At 33.6% G+C, this 18,287-nt stretch overlaps 2 protein-coding genes and 1 long non-coding RNA gene across 6 annotated transcripts; 1 reads left to right on the top strand and 2 right to left on the bottom strand.

Moving 5' to 3' along the window:
- The first annotated feature begins 249 nt into the window (after nt 1–249).
- LOC125187470 (uncharacterized) lies at nt 250–2,201 on the top strand. The gene is made up of 2 exons (XM_048084068.2): nt 250–602; nt 1,539–2,201. The coding sequence occupies exons 1-2, from the start codon at nt 354–356 to the stop codon at nt 2,079–2,081; spliced, it is 792 nt and encodes a 263-aa protein (XP_047940025.1). The 5' UTR covers nt 250–353; the 3' UTR covers nt 2,082–2,201.
- A 4,979-nt stretch (nt 2,202–7,180) lies between these two features.
- Nucleotides 7,181–10,704, bottom strand: LOC125187819 (uncharacterized). The gene is made up of 3 exons (XR_007170672.2): nt 8,619–10,704; nt 8,147–8,210; nt 7,181–7,526 (listed from the first exon to the last, which is right to left on the bottom strand). It is a non-coding gene; the product is annotated as an uncharacterized LOC125187819 (long non-coding RNA).
- A 4,168-nt stretch (nt 10,705–14,872) lies between these two features.
- Nucleotides 14,873–17,642, bottom strand: LOC125190836 (lipid phosphate phosphatase 2-like). Of its 4 annotated transcripts, none has more exons than XM_048088241.2 (9): nt 17,588–17,642; nt 17,028–17,087; nt 16,700–16,941; nt 16,529–16,616; nt 16,321–16,430; nt 15,841–15,934; nt 15,570–15,758; nt 15,407–15,466; nt 14,873–15,207 (listed from the first exon to the last, which is right to left on the bottom strand). In XM_048088241.2, the coding sequence occupies exons 3-9, from the start codon at nt 16,922–16,924 to the stop codon at nt 15,008–15,010; spliced, it is 966 nt and encodes a 321-aa protein (XP_047944198.1). In that variant the 5' UTR covers nt 16,925–16,941; nt 17,028–17,087; nt 17,588–17,642; the 3' UTR covers nt 14,873–15,007. The 4 variants fall into 4 exon arrangements, with proteins under 4 accessions (XP_047944198.1, XP_088915787.1, XP_047944199.1 ...); XM_089059661.1 differs by having other exon boundaries at nt 16,700–16,951; nt 17,588–17,623; XM_048088242.2 differs by lacking the exon at nt 17,588–17,642 and having other exon boundaries at nt 16,700–16,951; nt 17,028–17,123.
- Between the last annotated feature and the right edge of the window lie 645 nt (nt 17,643–18,287).

The raw sequence follows: 18,287 nt of genomic DNA, 5'->3' as shown, positions 1-18,287 counted from the left end.
TTTTTAAATTATAGTTCGAGTTTTGATGACGCTTAGGCCTGAATGACAATGATACCACAATTTATGAAATCGTAGATTAAATAGATTTAATTTGTGGTAGTGAATAAAAATATTGAGAATGTATATTTTTTACAGTTATAGATTCCTTTCATGGCTGTGTGGTGTATCAAAGTGACATCCCCCAAATGGCCCATAGACCTCATCAGCATACAAGTAAATAAATAAAGAATGATTGAATAGGACAAGTAATTTCATACTCATATATCTTTGTCCCATTTCCGTGTCCCCTTTGCCCCAGAATCGCACGAATTTCTCCCCTTTCTCTTTCTCTCTCTCTGATACAACTTACAAGGATGTTTGATGAAATCAAAATGATAGGGGAAGAAGACGATGTGGCGAATTTGGGATTAGTGTTGAAATTGGTGAGGAAAATAAGATTGTTTGAGGATACACAGATAGCAATAGTTATGGTGCCTCTTGGAATTGGAGTGCTGCTGGCCTACCATCTGTGGCTGATGATTACAATCAAACGCAACCCGAGAAGAACTGTGATTGGTCTCAATGCCGAGAGCCGCCGCATCTGGGTTTCTTGTATGATGTCTGTAAGTCGCCTTCTTCATTTCTTCCTCAACCAATTTCACTTTTACCTTTGCTCATTTGTTTCTATTTACCCGCGCTCATTCATCCATGTCGATGAAATCTTTGAAATCGTGAACACAAATTGATGGATAAGAAATGGTGGGAAAAAAGTTGCTACTATGACTTTTTAGAGTTTCACTTTGGGAAAACCGAAATTATTAGTATCATATTATTATTATTTTTTTATTTTATTATAAGTTGGACTTTTGGGTAATTTACTTTAGGTATAATGGTAAAAATATATGTTCCCATTCTTTTTCAACACACAGAATGCGCCTACTACAAATCCAAGGAATTTGGTCATCATTACCAAATGGTCAGGATTTCGATTTTTGCCTTTGGATATGGGACATTCTCAAAGCACTGGGCCAACTGTACTGGGCCAACTGTACTGTACCACCTTTCGAGTTACCTAAAATTTAGTATAGAGAATAGTCATGGGGTATGGAACAATCTTCAAATTCTTGAGCCAGCTGATACATACAAATCAACACGAGGAATAGTTACCGGGTCTAGTATGATTTATTATGAGTTCAAAGAAAAAGCTAATTCCAAAAGTAACATAAAGTTTGGTGTAAAGTGTCATCATTTTTTTGGATGAATCTATTATGGAATGTGTAGTGATTATCCTATTAGCAACATTTCATACAGTATCCTCATTTCCCTCGTGAAAACATTCTTTGGTGCATTTTGTTTTGTTGTCAAGCGTTAGATACATGACACATCTAATACTATTTAGTATATGTGGCAAAATTAAAACTTAGTGAAAGTTCAGAAATAATTAGCCTTACAAACAGAAGTAGGGAACCTTAATTATTAGTCTTTGTATTCTCTGTTCTACTCTATTTGGTCTTCATCTTAAACCAAGAGTGTTGTTTGAATCATTGAATGTGATGTAGGATCCAATAAAAAACGGTGTATTGGCGATCCAAACCATACGCAACAACATAATGGCATCAACACTCTTAGCCACAATCGCCATCACTCTCAGCTCCCTAATAAGCGTCTATGTCAGCAACCAATCCAGCTCCTGCGAAGGCTTGAACATCACTACCGTCTCCTCTGTCAAATTCTTCGCGGTCCTCATCTGCTTCCTCGCGGCCTTCCTCTGCAACGTGCTCTCCATAAGGTACTACGCGCACACCAGCTTCCTCGTGACTGTCCCCACCTACAGGGACCGCAAGGACACCATTGAGTACGTTGCCACCAACCTCAACCGGGGCGGCCTCTTCTGGTCGCTTGGCCTAAGGGCATTCTACCTCTCCTTCCCTCTCTTCGTCTGGGTTTTCGGCCACATTCCCATGTTTGTGTGCTGCTGTGTCATGTCGTGTATACTCTATTTTCTTGACACGACAACCAATTTTACGAGGGATTTGTATACTCAATCTGTGAATGGTACTGGTGAGGACTTGGAGTCTGCTGCTGTTCAGCCAGCTGCTTGATTTCTGTTGTGTTGTGTTGTTTCATCTCTTTGATTTGGTGAGAGAGTTTGCAAGATTTGGTTGATGTGGTTTTTAATGGTGACAAAGGGTTGATGACATAGAATGAGTTGTTATGTTTCATGTAGATTAGTCAAGTTTAAAGATCTTGAATAAGAAATGGCAGTTTCACAATTCTTAGATTGACATGATTAATGAATGAATGAACCATGATTTTGTATTTGAAAAAATTTGGGACTGATAGTATAGTACTCTCTCCGTCCCAACTATGTTGGTACAAAATTTTTAAGCACGAAGATTAAGAAATTGTGTTGAATAGATTAAATGAAAGTAAAATAAAATAGGAAAGAGAAAAAAGTAGGAGAAATAAAGTGAGAGTAAAGTAGATGATGAAATAAAGTAAGAGTGATTGGATGTTTTGTTTTTTCGTCAAAAAGGGAAACGACTCAACTTTTTTGGGACAACCCAAAATGAATACGACTTAACTTAATTGGAATGGAGGGAGTAGCTAGTACTTTATCTAGAGGTGGCCAAACCAAACCGGACCGCCGGTTAACCGCCGGTTTGGAACCGGAACCGGAACCGGACGCCGGTTCCGGTTCGAAATCCGGTTACACGGTTATCACGGTTCGGTTACGGTTCCAAAAATAAGCAACCGGAACCGACGGTTAACCGCCGGTTAATCGGAATATGTAGCCGTTCGCTGATAGGTTCGTAGGGTTGCAGGTGTAGGTCGGGAAAAGTACGGTTAACCGCCGGTTTTGTGTCGGAAAACCGGCAGTTTATGACACAAAACTGCCGGTTCCCGACGGTTCAGGGGTAGGGTTCAGGCGTAGGGTTTAGGGTTGCAGCGTAGGGCCTGAAAAGGTGTCGGAAACCGCCGGTTTTCGGTCAGAAACCGGCGGTTTTTTGACACAAACCGGCGGTTTTTGACCGTTTTCAAATTTTGAATTTCAAATTTTTTTTTTTTTTTAATATCAGATTTCCCCCCATTTTTATCTGTAAATACCCCTTCTTCATCACTTCTACTCACCCCATTCTTGTGTTAACAAGGATTTCTCTCTCAATCTCCAATTCTCTATTCTCTACCTCATTCTCTCAATTTGCTCTCTACTTGTTTACCTAAGTTGTTCATCAATTTTCATAATTTGCTCTTTATATTTGTTACAACTTGTTCAACTACATTACTATAAAAAAAATATGTCTTCTTCTCGTGGTGGTGGTGACCGTGATCGACGGGGCAAAGGAATTGCCGAAGATCAATCTACCCGTCCGAAAAAATCACGACGACCTACTCGTCGAGAAATTTTGGAAGAGGTTTCCCATGCTGAGGCTGTTCGCTTACAAGTAATTTTAAATTTAAGTTGAGCTCAAGTCCTTTTCCTTTTATTTCTTTTTTTTTCTAATTGTTTCAACTTTACTTTTAATATGTTTTTTGTAAATTGTAATTTTGTATTTAAATTTTAAATTCAAGTGTATAGTTGTATTGTTATATTTTGTAACTTGTAAGTTGTAAGTTGTAACTTGTAATTGTATTGTAGAAATTTACATTCAAAGTTTCAAATCAATAAAATTGCAATTTTTTATCGTTATCATTTATCGTTATCAATTATCTTCGGATTTTACTATAGAATTTAAAAGTTATAAATATAAAATAAAAAAAAATAAAAAAAAAAATCGAACCGGAACCGAACCGGAACCGGTGAAAAACCGGAACCGGAACCGGCGGTAACTGGCGGTTAAACCGGAACCGGACAACCGGTATCCGGGCCGGTTACGGTTCCACCTAATGCCGAACCGGAACCGCCGGTTCCGAACTGTGGCCACGTCTAAGTCTTTATCAAGTACAACTACTTACTAATTAAATAAGAATATTCACACTGAATTCTAAGAATAAATTGATGAAAAAAATCGGAATAGATTTAATAATTTAATTAAAATATAAACTTTGCATCAATTTTAAAATGGCACATATAGTCTTACTTTTTTTGCCCAGACTTGATGTTGACTTCGATTGTCTATTCGTTAAATATTTAAATTTATATTCTAAAGGGGGCGTTAAAACGACAACATCTCTTGAAATGACATTGTGACACCACGCTAAACTGCAATAATATAAACACTAAATTGCAATATCCAATACACTAGATTGCAATCTATAGATATAGATTGCATCTATAGATTGATGTCCAACGTATTGGATATTGCAACACGCTAAATATATATATATATATATATATATATATATATATATATAGGGGCATGTTAGGGTGCCACCACCCCTTAAAATAACACCATACCACCATTCCTAGCCAATCATTTGTACACGTGGACGAATAATAAGCTGACACGTGGCCAAAAAAAAAAAAACCCCCCAAAAAAGACGGGCAGCAATATGCTGGCCTTTAAACAACAATTTTTCTTGAACAGCAATATCCAACACGTTAGACAGCAATCTATAAATTGCTGTCTAACGTGTTGGATATTGCTGTGTAACGTTTAAAATATTGCTGTATAAGCGTTGTCACGTTGTCATTTTAAGAGGGGTTGTCATTTTAACACAAACCTATATATATATATATATATATATATATATATATATATATATATAGAGTTGTGATCAATGTCGAACCAATTTTAAAGACGAACTAGAGACCAAATCTGGGCCATTAGATCTAGTTTTTTTGATGAGGTGAGCTGCTGTGAAAAATTTTTCAGCTTCATTACAAGCCCATTCTACTTCATTATTTAGGTTTATTACTTCATTCTGTACTTCAAATGCTTCTACACATACTTCATTCCAATAATTTATTACATTATTCCATGTGTTTATTAAACCATATTAGCGCCATGGTGTTGGTGATAGATATTGTAGAGAGAAAGAACGGCACGCGACGGCGAAACCACATTTACGTACTGGAATGAAGTAAAAACCTGCTGGAATGAAGTAAAAACCTACTAGAATGAAATAATATATTCTGGAACGAAGTTAAATCTTCGTAACATGTTAGTATGACTTATTTACCTTCAAATGAATTAAAATAGGCTCGTGATCAAGGCGAAAATAATTTATAAATTTCTGTATCTTATCCATAAAAAACTAGATCTAAAAGTCCTAATTTGGTAGGGTTCGGTGGTTCAGTCTTTAAGAGTGGATTTGTGGATAATGGGACTCTATAGGGATATATATATATATATATATATATATATATATATATATATATAGGTGTATTCATATACTTTTCCTATATTTTATGCTTTTTCCTTTTTAATCCTAACCATTCATTTTTATCATCTAATGGCCGAAATTAAGGCCTGATCATGCATTTTTTATTAATTAAAAAAATGGAAAAGGGCTTTTAAGGGAATGACAATATTGGTGGTTATGGAAAGTCCATGATTTTCTCCTCACAAAATATTGCATCGGTTTTTTTCTTCTCCCAGAATTTTTTTTCTTCTCTTTCATCGTTCTTTCATTTTTTTTCTCTTTCTTCTTTCAACGTTAGTTCTTCGTTAAAAATCCGGTTTTATAAAGATTGGCGTCGTGAATGCGTCGTTAATTTGGAGCCGTCATGAATTACACAAATCAAAAGAGTTGGACCCGTCGTGAATTTTGTTCTTGTTCTGCAACAATGGAAGAAGGTAATGTAATTTGTTCCTGTCTTGAGTATTAAACTGTTTTGTAATCTTAAAAACCGATTGCAGTAGTAATCCTTGATCTTACTCTTTTGTTTGGTTGAGTTATACAATTTCATGAGCAGTTTAAAATTGACAGTGTTTGATTGTATGGTGCTAGTTTAATTTATCCCCTAGGGTTTAGCAATCCTTGGGGCTAGGGTGTAGTATGAATTAAGTAACACAATGTTGGCCGTAGTCCACGAGTTTCAGTCATTAATCTAGGGTTTAGATATCATATCTGCTAGGGAGTAGTGTTAACTGACAAACATAATGTACAAATATCTATGTGTAATGTAATTTATGTATCAGTAATGGACGGTGTATGTACTGTAATGTATAATGTATATGTTTTAGAGCATTTTTTGCTGTTATTTTATACAGAAAGATTGAATGTGTTTGATGTTTTAGCGCAACTTAAATCCTTTCCCTAAGGGTTTAGAAATCGTTGGGGCTAGGGTGTAGCATGGAGTAAGTAACACAACCGTCGTCAAAGTCCACGAGTCTCAGCCATTCCTATATGATTTAGTTGTCGTCCCTCCTAGAGTTTAGTTTTAACCCATAAATATAATGTACAAATACTTAAGTATAATGTAGTTTAGCTGATCAGTAATGTACGATATATGTTATGTAATGTATACTTTCCTGATATGTTTTTGTTATGATTTCCAAGAGAGAAAAGGCTATAAAGGAGGCCGCTAGGCCTTTGAGATGGTGTAAGGCTTGCGATGAGATGGAGCCGTCACGACTCTAGAAATTGTCCAATACTTAAAGAGATGGAGAAGGAGAATGCGCTGCGCAAGGGCAAAGGGAAATGTTGATGATTTTTTGAATATCACGAAGCTCCTTCCCATCTTATTTTTATTATTCTTCGGATTAGTCTTCGTTTGTTATCCATTAACTTATTCTCATTAGTCGTACATTTTGGTACATTATATGCATTAATAAAAATGCATTATTATTATGTTATTAGTGCATTATTAGCTACAAGAACTTTATTTTTTACGCAATATCACATCTCTACCTGATACTGAGATCAGTTACATTATTCTTCACATATAGTACATTATTATTGTGTCGTTGTACATTAATATTATTAAAGTTGTACATTATTTGTAACGAAGCAAATAACTTTCTGTACCCAATTAGTAGTGTAAAGTGCAATATTCATCCCATGATTGGTTAAGGTATGTAATTTAGCGCATTCGATCACTATCATGTTCCATACATTGGTAGTCACATTCATTACATTTTATACATTATTATTCACACTTCATATTATTAGTTCATTTATAGCCATTAGAGAAGTTAAAAAGTAGCTAATGTATTATACATTATGTTATTCATATAATACATATAAATTTCAAAATTTGCATTATACGTTACTTTTCATCCATTGTATGGTTTAAGATAATGATATTATCACCTAATACAAAAATATATATCGGATTTCCACAAGTTCAGAAAACTTGATAATGTTCAAAACGAGCTACACAACAAGTCCGCTACTTGAATTTCCAACATATGTTATCAATGCAATTCCTTTACAGCTTTTTTCTGCCTTGGAGTAAGACTTTTTAAAGCATTCAAAAACTCCATCGGGGTGCGACGGCAATACAAATGGTTTGCCTTTTTTCCTCTAGGTTTTCTAGGCTCAACATCTTCACGGGCTGTACTGGTCTCTGCTTTGCCCTCGGCTAATCTATGCCGAAGCTTGTGGGCCAATGCGATTGGAAGAACATCGACTACCACTTCCTCAAAATCAACCCAATGCTGCTTAGTTGATGACCAAAAATAAGACACAACGATGTTTCACATAAGTATTCATTAATGCACAAATCTTGCTAATTAATGTTAAAAAATGAATAAATAATGCAAAAATTTAAATTTAACCAATGTATAGTTTAACTTATATCCTAATGCTTAGACATCATTAATAAATAATGTACAATATCAACCAAATAATTCATAAATTTAACCCAATAATGTACTTCTGTCAAATGCATACAAAAAAATGCAACATACTGCTTAGTAATGTACAGCATCACACAAATAATGTGTCAAACCAAACAAATAATGCAAAAAATGAACTGATATATTGTTTCACATCTGGATAAAGAATGTAATACATAAATCTGCTTAAATAATGTCTCACTTTTACACAGAACAATGTAATGATTTCCAAAGAATTATAATGTGTCAAACCAAGCAAATAATGCAAAAAATGAACAAAGACACCTACTCAAACACACCAACACTTCGGGGGACAGCCAAAACTTAGCAGAACTCGTAGCATACTATGAAACCAATACATTTAACTTAAAAACACAACATAATGTACACCAACATCTAATATAATGTACACACATTACATGCTTAATTAGATTACTCACCTGCATTCGGTGTTGGTTGTGTTTTAAACGGCCTTCCTCTCTTCGACATGGTTATCCTGTTATTCTGACCAACAAACACAACACAATAAGATTTCTACAACATCGAGAAACACACAATTGTTTGGGCAATAATTAACTATAAAAGACAATAATTCCTAGAACCCTAACCAAAAATGTAAACCTTGTACAGGAAAAACTACACCACCAAGAAATGGTAAGAGTGTATAGGATAAATAAAATCGATCGTAGCCCAAATCTAGAACTCGAATTTACTAAAAGGTTGAATAACGAACAAAAAACAAAAATACATGAACAAGCAGTAGCGATTTTCAAAAATGTCGACCAAATGTGTGACAAAATCGTCACTGTTTTTAGTTGAAAACTCTGAATCGACGACTATATGATGTTTTTCCGACTACAAACGACATTGAAACTGGTATAGTACCAAAAATTGAAGCTTTTAGAACCCTACCTTGTTGTCGATTCAAAACCTCCCCCCGATTACAACGTTGCTTCGTCGCCCAAGGATGTTACGCCGACAGCAGTCGACTATTCTAGTGGAGATTCTCCCAATTTAGCGGCGGCTAGGGTTCACAAATGAATGGAAATGGGAGAGAAAGGGTTTTGATCGTGGGTTGAGGGAAGAGAGAGGTATTGTGAGAGAGAGAGTCTGATTGGATGGAAGGTCAATCTGTTTCAATTAATATCCCGCTGATATCGCGCCTTCCGTTTTGTAACGCGTGGGATCCATTGTTGTTTTACAGCTTTACCCTTATAATGCACAAAAATGAACTAATAATGCAACACGGGATCAGATCTACTCTTTTAATCTAGTCCGTCCATTCCATCCATCTAATAGTTGATATTAAGAAGGAAATAGTATCTAAAGGGGTAAAAGGAGTTTAATGCTCCCCTATATATATATATATATTTTGGTAAAGTATATGCTAAATATTTTTTAATTGAAGTGGTCTATTTCCCATCAGTTTAGAATTTTGATTTTGTCAGAGTCTGGTGGCAGGACACTTCCAAAACTTGGTGGTTGATATTTATTTATTTTATTAACCCTACGATAATTAATATGTTGAGTATCTATATGTAATTGTCTTTAGATTGTGACATTATAGTTAATAAGTTAAAGATGTAATACTACAATGAGACAAAACGTAATAAGGAATATTAAATAAACACAAAACCCAACAAATGAAAACGCTGTTGATAGAAAAAATACCGCTTCTTCCTTCAAGATATCAATGAATTACATGGTTTAAACCCATATTCACCAATGTCAGAAATGAAAATAATTAAATTAGTATATTGTGTAAATAAATGAAAATGAGCACGAAGAGTCCCATTATTTACAAATTTTGTGCTTAGATGTAAAGTCTCCATTGTCGAAATTTCAAAACGGATTACAAATGTAGCAATTCATAAGACATAAATTGATTAATTAATTTGAGATGAAATGAATATCACTACACATCTTCAGACATGCATAATCAACAGCCAACTAGATACATACATGTATGTTTTTTTTTCTAAAATATATTTATATTTTTGATCTCGAATAAAAAGGAAACATATTAAAACATTTAAAAAAGACAAAAAGGAAAGTAGAATTATATTTTTGATCTCGAATAAAAAGGAAACATATTAAAACATTTAAAAAAGACAAAAAGGAAAGTAGAAGAGATGTTCCACTACTGCACAATTGTTCTTCTTTCACGCCTTTGTATAATAGATGCATGTGCCGGACAAAATAAGCAGAAGGGATAATAAGTAATAACCATTTAAATCACGAAATTTAGTCAAATTTTGATCCGTTTCGTGAACTTTAAAATTAGAATATTAAACCATGAAGTTTCAATTTTTCTCAATTGTCTCATCCATGCATAAATCGACAACGCTCCAACAAAATAAGAAGAGAAATGAGTAAATAAATGAATAAAAAAGTAAAATAAAATACTTAGTACTAATAAAACATTTCGCTTTGAATATCGTCAAAAGACGACATTTTTTCATGGATGGGACAATATTTGAGAAAAAGTGAAACTTCATGATATAATTTTCCAATTTCAAAGTTCATGAGACAACCAGAATTTGACCAAACTTTGTGATTTAAATGACTATTATATTTATCCCAAATATGTACTACCCCCCTATCATTAATAAATAGAAATGAAAGCTTTAAATTAACTGTGTGATAAGGTTACACAAACAAACACAAAACTTTGCATGTAATCGTAGAATATTTATAATGTAAACATGAAATGAAATAGTATATGGTAGAAAAAAGAGAAGTGGAAATGAAGGGAGGTAAAATGAGTGATGTGATGACAGAAGTATAGAGAGCACAAATGAGTGAAGATGCGAATGTGCATTTTGATCATCGGTGCTCTCTATCTTCTGTCAACAAATTAAACCTCCTCTCTTTCCCATTTCTCCTCTACTCCAACACAACCCCATTATCAAACTTACCAACAAAATTCAACAATTATCACATATTGTGTGTGAGAGTGAAATTAGAGAGTGGTATTGTATGTCTCATTGACGAATTTGAGAGACGCCTGGAGTATTTATAGGATGAAAAAAGAGTGTGTGTGTGTGTGTGTGTGTGTTTTGGGGGGTGGGGTTAGGAATAGGGTATGAAGAAAAAGTAGAATCGATGTGGTTCGTTGTATCACTCTTCTGTTGGACGGATTGCATGTATATGCACTTGCTATAATTTCGTGCATGTCAATTACATTTCAACATGGAATAAATTAATTCAGATTTATATAATAATATGGCTAATTAATAGTACTCCATAACTCATCTCTGTATATATTGCTCAGGCAAATACAGACGATATATGTCACTTTTACAATTAATTTCAATTTATTTTAAAACTAGCACATCATCATGTCACCTTTATAGGTCCAACTACTTATTTTATGATTTAGATTTCGTAGAAAATTGAAAAATGAGAGCAAATGGTTAGTACGTGATAATAATTGAAGTGTTTTGATATGGTGGTTGAGTTAGTTTTGATTTGCTGTTTGTATGAAGATCAATTCAGCATGTACAAATTTCAATAATTCACCCCTCACAATTTGTTTACTCACAACAGTTTGATACTTAATTTATTTCAATTATGATATTTTTTTTTATAGTGATGCATTTTTTCTCATGTAGTGCTAAGTCGTATTGAAGCGAAAGACTAGGCCCCATATGGATTGTTTTTTTGTAAACTATAAAAATCTTTGTTCTAGATAAAATGGTCCACTCTAAATTAAAATATAGGAGTGATTATACGAACTAATTCAATGATTCTATATATTGACTAATATCCAGTTTAGCTTATTTTATCATTAATTTATGTTAACAGACCATTTCTGTTGCCTCTTCGTATTTTCGATTCAGTATAAATCTAATTTATGCTATTAATTTTTCATCATATATATACCAAAATATGATACTTAATTCAATGTCACATTCTTTAATTTTCCCAACCAAACTGCAAGAACGTGCTATCATATAGTACTACATACGGTTAATAACAAAGAAATATTAACCTAATATATAAAGTTGCCTTATTTTACAAAAGTTGGTTTGCCTATTATATCCCCAATTTATATTTTATCTGCATTATTAAATATACAAGAATCCCACTGCAATCAGCCATTCAAAATTCTAGAAATATTTTGATTAATACAATCATCAAAATGCAGTGCAAACCCAACTAAATTATTAACACTTGATTAAAATTGGATTATATAGTAAAATCCAATTTACGAACTGTTTTATTTTCTAATACCACCCAAGTCCCTAACCCTAGAAATCTAGAGAGCCAAGCTAATGCACCTTTTTCTCTTATGCATAAATAGTACTCCCTCGGCCTCCGTCTCCCATAATTTATCACCATTTGACCTGACACGGGTTTTAAGAAATGTAATAGAAAGTGGGTTGAAAAAGCTAGTGGCATATGAGTCATACTTTTATATATTAGTTTTATAATAAAATGTGAGTGTGAATGAGTTAGTGGAATATGAGGTCTACTACCAAAAATAATAAAAGTGAAATGTGACAAATTTTTAGGGACGGACGAAAAAGGAAATAGGTGACAAATTTTCAGAGACGGAGGGAGTAGTAGTAGTAGTAAATTACTCCATCCGTCCACGATTAAGAGTCTCATTTCTAAATGGCACGGGTTTTAAGAAATGTTAAAAAAAGTGAATGGAAGAAAGTTAGTGGAATAGGGGTCCCACTTGTATATATTAGTTTTAAATGATACGTGAGTGGAATGAGTTAGTAGAATGTGAGTTATCTTTAACATTTATGATAATTATGAATTAGGACTCTTATTCGTGGACGGACTAAAATGGAAAAATAAAACTCTTATTCGTGGAAAAGGGGAGAGTAGTTAACTTTTTCTTAAAACATTTATATATATATGGATGGTTGATTCGATCCATAAAAAAATCTAGATACATTTATATATTCTGTCACTCACCCATTCCAAAAAGAAGTCGAGAATATGTGGTCTAAAGAAGTTGGCAAACCATATTTGGATAGTATTTTTATCTCAATCACAAATTGAACAATTCTGAAAAGCTCTATCTGATCTGCATCCACTTTTTAAAACTAACCAATCTATACTCGACAGCTTCACTATGCTTTCTGTATTCTTTGGAATTTGGATCTTCAAAAAAAATGCTATTGGCCTTTGTTCCAGTGGACAGGAGAAAGAGGGAATCAAAAATTTCAACCGTATCATATTTTTCATTTCAAAAGTAGTATATAATTTTATCTCCATGCCTTAGGATGACAAATCGTGCGTGTTGAATTGTTATCGGTTCAATCTGTTAACAATACGATTCATTAAGAAAATCCTAAATCGAATACGACCCATTAAGAAAACCCTAAACCTGAACACGAACACGACCCGCTACCCTCAAACCCGAACACGACATGAACCCGACACGAACCCATTAACGACACGAACCACTTTGAATTAACACGGCACTATAACAACCCGATCTGATAACTACACGGTAAGAACCTGACAACGATTGCTATTGATTAACAATGATTAACAAAAGTTACAAAACTGTGAATCTGATAATTAAGAGTCTAGCTAAAAATCTAAAATGTGATTAGACATGTGATGAACAATAACATCAATAGCATATCAAAGAAATCCAATAAAATAAATAAATTTTAAAATACTAAAAATTAATAGTATTATGATATTATTTCTTAACGGGTAACCCCAACACGACACGAATCTTTCGTGTTCTTCATGCGTCGACTCGATAAGGACACGAATCCAATAAGCTTTGACCCAAGCTCATTAGTTTAGTGCGAATTTGTGTCGAGTTATTGTGTCGTGCCAAAAGTTGTCAGCCCTACCATCACTGCATACATAATATGTAACTTTATCAATCGTAAAAGTAATTTATACTAAGGTATAAGGACAAAATTAAATAAAATAAAAATAATAGATAATGTAATTAGCAGTGATCATGTTTTTTATTTTCAAATATACAACTATGTGAAAGTTTTTTTGAATTATGCTCAGGTTGACATAATTTAACAATAGAACGACAAGTCATCTCTTTGAATTATCAGTAAATTGCAATTTACCACTTGATGTGATTTTTTTAATCCATCCAATAATTCAATAAGCTAAGTTGACGTCACCTTATTTTGTGCAGTGGAACAATAATTTTGAAGAGTTGGGGGCGTTATGCAGAGAAACCTAAGTTACGTTAATTAATCCATAAGGAAAAGAAAATAAAAACGATAAAGTGCAATTTAGTTGATAAAACACTTTACAAGATCGAAAGTTTAAGTGATAATGGAAATTTATTAATTTTGAACACTTACTAGAAAAACGCTCAAAATTGAGGACACAATTTAGGATTAACCAAAAACATTACTCCTTGGGTATCCCAAAATAGTGCACCCAAGATCAATAATGAGGTCTTAGAAAAAAGAAAAAAAAATCCTAAAGTTTTGAACATTTTCTAAAAAACATTGAAAATTGGGGATATTTTTATTAATCATATCTCCCAAATTAGTGAAGAAACAATGGACCATGTATTATTATATTATGTAAAACGTGGATAAAAATAAGAGGATTGAATCCAGAAAATTGCATAAAAGAAGTGTGCACTAATTTGGAAACACCTCAAAATAGTAAAATATACATTGGAGGTAGAGGAAGAAGTATTATATAAATAAGGAATTATTACTATTAAGCGAGATATTATTCTAAATATAGGATATTGCTTCACAGGATAAAAAAAAAAGAATAAGAAAGAATGATTAGAGAATAACGATCAATAAAAAGAAGAAAGAATAAAGCAATTTCACATAAGCCCAAGTGAATATGTACACTACCTTATCCATTTGATTCTGGGCTTCTTTAAATGGGGCGGTTGTGGGCCCAATTTTATTTTATTCTTTCCACTCAGCCCTAAGGCCCCACACCTTTATTTCGAAAACTATACAAAATTGGCAAATTTATTCAAATAATGTGCTTTTCACCTTTGCAACTTTTATCTAATAAATATCTTCATTTTAGTTTTTTAAAATCATAATTTATTCGTTGTCAATTTTTGAAAGGAAGACGTTTATGATATTTAAGTAAATCATAAATATCTCACGATCTAATTATCATATAGTATAAGTGGAAGGAATTAGGAAGTAAACAATTCACATATACTATAACATACTAATAAATAGTAGTAAAACTTAGATACGTGTATAAAAGCATAAAACCAGCTCTTACAATATAAATATACACCCCAGTATGGATGATCTTGAATAATTGGCATTCCGAATATTCATGCAGTATATCGATATATTTGGGTAAAATTAAAATGCAATTATCCTGCACGGCTCATGATCACGATCACGGTCACGGTCACGAGCACGATCTCTCCCACTGATCTCCTCTACAGGTGTTGATCGATCTCTGCGATCCTCATGCCGAAACTGAGTGGTTTCTATTTCTTCAATATCACATTCGAACCTGTTTTCTTCCATCATTCTAATAAATGCATGTGTTGCCCAACCTACACCCCAGATTAATTCACTCATATTTAGGTCATGCATGGCTAATTTTATCATGATCAGACAGACCTCAAAATTTAAATTTAATTATTTCATTGTTATGTTTAGTAATTAAAAGTAGTACTATAACACAACTAACAAAGACAATTTTCACATATAATCATTTATATCTTGATGTCAATTAAATTCTAGCATACTCACCATTATTGCAATTCGGGAATGGGAAAAACTGGAGATAGCAAATCGAAGAAACAACAATTCCTACATTAAGTGCAATGGCGACGGATTAGTACATGTATATGACACACAATTTGTAAAATCGGAATAATTAAAAGTTCGTGTATTTAGATGCAGGGTGACTGACCTAACATGGATCCAGTAAACACATCGGTCCAGTGATGCCAATAGTCGTCGACACGAGAAATAGCAACAAGCGCAGCAAACAAATAAGGAATAAGTACAATGCAAATCTTGGCCGCATGCCCTCTTTTATCAAACACTTTTATTTTCCCAGATAGATACCATGCCAGAAACCCTAACCCCGCGAATGACCCTGCACCATTTTCATTTTCCTAATTAAATTTCCATTATACATAATTTTTCTATAATTATTGAGTAATTTTGTTGCTACCAACATGCAGAATGGCCACTAGGAAAGCTTTTGTATCCCTCTTTTATAAGCTTCCGATCTCCGGTGCACATAACGTCCCCGTTGTTAGGGTTAAATATCTAGTCACACAACCATCATTCTTGTTAAGTATGTCCATTTGTGCATAACACTAAAAACCGTATTATGCGAAAATTGAATGTTCACATGATCACGCGGATTGAGCGGTTTCGCGTGATTGTGCAAATTCATGCAAAAATCAGAGGTATGTGTGATCACGAAAATTGAATGATTTTCACTTAGTTTGTCATGCGAAATCGCTCAATTTGCATGACCACTATTCAAATTTTCCTCTTTTCATGTTCTATATTCGTAAAACAGTCTCATGACCAATTTGATATATATATTTTGATTAGTAGAAGAACGAATCAAAATATATCAAATTGGTCATGTCAGTCTTACGAATATTGACACGTAAAATGGTCTAACAATTACTCCGTATACATACCGCGATTCCATCGGGGAAGCACCGAAAGTAGAAGTTGGGGCGAGGTCGTCCAACAGCATCTTTTATGGAATCCGTTATGACTGCCGTGATAAGAACAGAATAAGCAAGCCCTAACATATCACAATTAATGAGTTAGCTATATATATACAACATCACAAATTAATAATCCTTTTTCTTGTTCCATTTATACACACATGCAAAAACTTACCAAGAATAGCATGGTGCAGATCATAAACATCCTTTCTTCGGTGGTAATAAATCAAAAACACCAAGCATGGCAAGATCACAGCATACACCTATCATATATATTCCCACAACCAATTCAATCACTTAGTTAATTAGAAACACCTAAAATTATTATGTATATATATAGACATACTGGGACAGCCCACATAGGGACGGTGTCTGGTATTTTGAGAGGGTATTTGAGGTCAGTCATGAGGTCGGAGCTTATGTAGCGATGGAAGGGCTCGATGATGTTGAGGCCGCCATCAATTCCGGCAAGGAGGAGCAGAATAAGCCAATCCTGCATATGCAGCCTTGCCAGCCTTGCTCCATGTGACTGCACCGTGTGCCGCACAAAGTTGCCCTCCCGCGGACTCATCGCACAATCTCATTCAACTACACAAAACTATACCAATTTTAAACCAGACATAGCAATACTAATTAATAAGCAATTAGTTGTATTTGAATGGAACACATTCTACCTTAAACTTTGAAATTTGATGTGTGATCTTGATTGCAACGAACACATGCATTTGCGTGTTCTGTTCCGTTCCAAGTACTCGATGATTAAACGACATTTCAACCCCAAAACATTGTATAAATATTTCCATTAAATATACCAAAAAAATCTCATCATAAATACACTAAATCACTAACGTATTCAATCATATATATACATTAGAAATAGACCAGTCACCTCCTTAAAGATGAGGGTTATCCAAGAATATATATATTCTTGGATAACCCTTTTCCCTTTTAAGACTTTGAAGGGGGTGAATGACCCATTTCTACACACAAAAATACAATACTATTCTGTAATGGCTATCATAACAACAATTACAAACATTTCGTCTCAAAAAAGTTTTCCTAATGATTCAAAAACTTTGGAAATATATGAATTCTTGGAATAACAAATACAACGAAACACAATTCTCCAGGGATGCATGCATGAGAACAAAACCATATCATAATCAAATTCAAATTTCCAGAAATGGAAGTTCGTGATCAAATGGAATTGGCATTGTTGAAATTAAGGACGTACCGTCGACAAAGGAGAAAACCCAAAAATAAACAGGAAATTCACTCGGATGTCTCGTGAATAAGGCCTCGCCAGTTTATAAGGAAAAACATCTTTAATAAATATGTATCATATGAAAATGAGTGATAAGAAAATATTGATGCATAACTCACCGATTTTTATCCACCATTCTTGTTGGATGTATTTTAACACTTTTAAAGGAAGGATTTATAGGTATGAGAATCGAATTTGCGTATAAAACATTGCAATGTCTCCATTGATCTAGCTCTATTTTATCCACAAGAAGATCATAGTTAAATAGACTTTTTAAACATAAATTCAATGAATATAAGTTTACTTGATATCGGACCACATTTATAACCTTATTGAACTCGAAAAAGGAAAATGCAAAATATTAATTTGAAGTCATTTTTTTTTTTCTTTTTTTTACCTCTACTAAGCCTTAAAAGAGAGAAATTATCATTTTTACACTCGCTTTATTTCTTAATTATTTTATTGAATTGTGTTATGGAGTATAAATCAATAAGGGTTTCTTTATTTTAGTCCTTTTCTTTTGCTTCTTATCACTTCTTTTTATCTTTCTATTTCTTTCTATTGGTTCTAACTTAACCCTTATTTCTACTGGCCATTTTTATTACTTACCAGTTAGATTATTTTTTGTAATTGCCGAGAATTTAGTTAAACTTTAAGTATATCACTGAAA

Source organism: Salvia hispanica, chromosome 5 (assembly GCF_029641045.1).
Source record: "Salvia hispanica isolate PSC_SH4W2 chromosome 5, Shi_PSC_v1, whole genome shotgun sequence".
Classification (NCBI taxonomy): Eukaryota; Viridiplantae; Streptophyta; class Magnoliopsida; order Lamiales; family Lamiaceae; genus Salvia; species Salvia hispanica.
The sequence above is the reverse complement of the archived record's forward strand: the minus strand, read 5'-3'. Positions and strand labels throughout refer to the sequence as shown.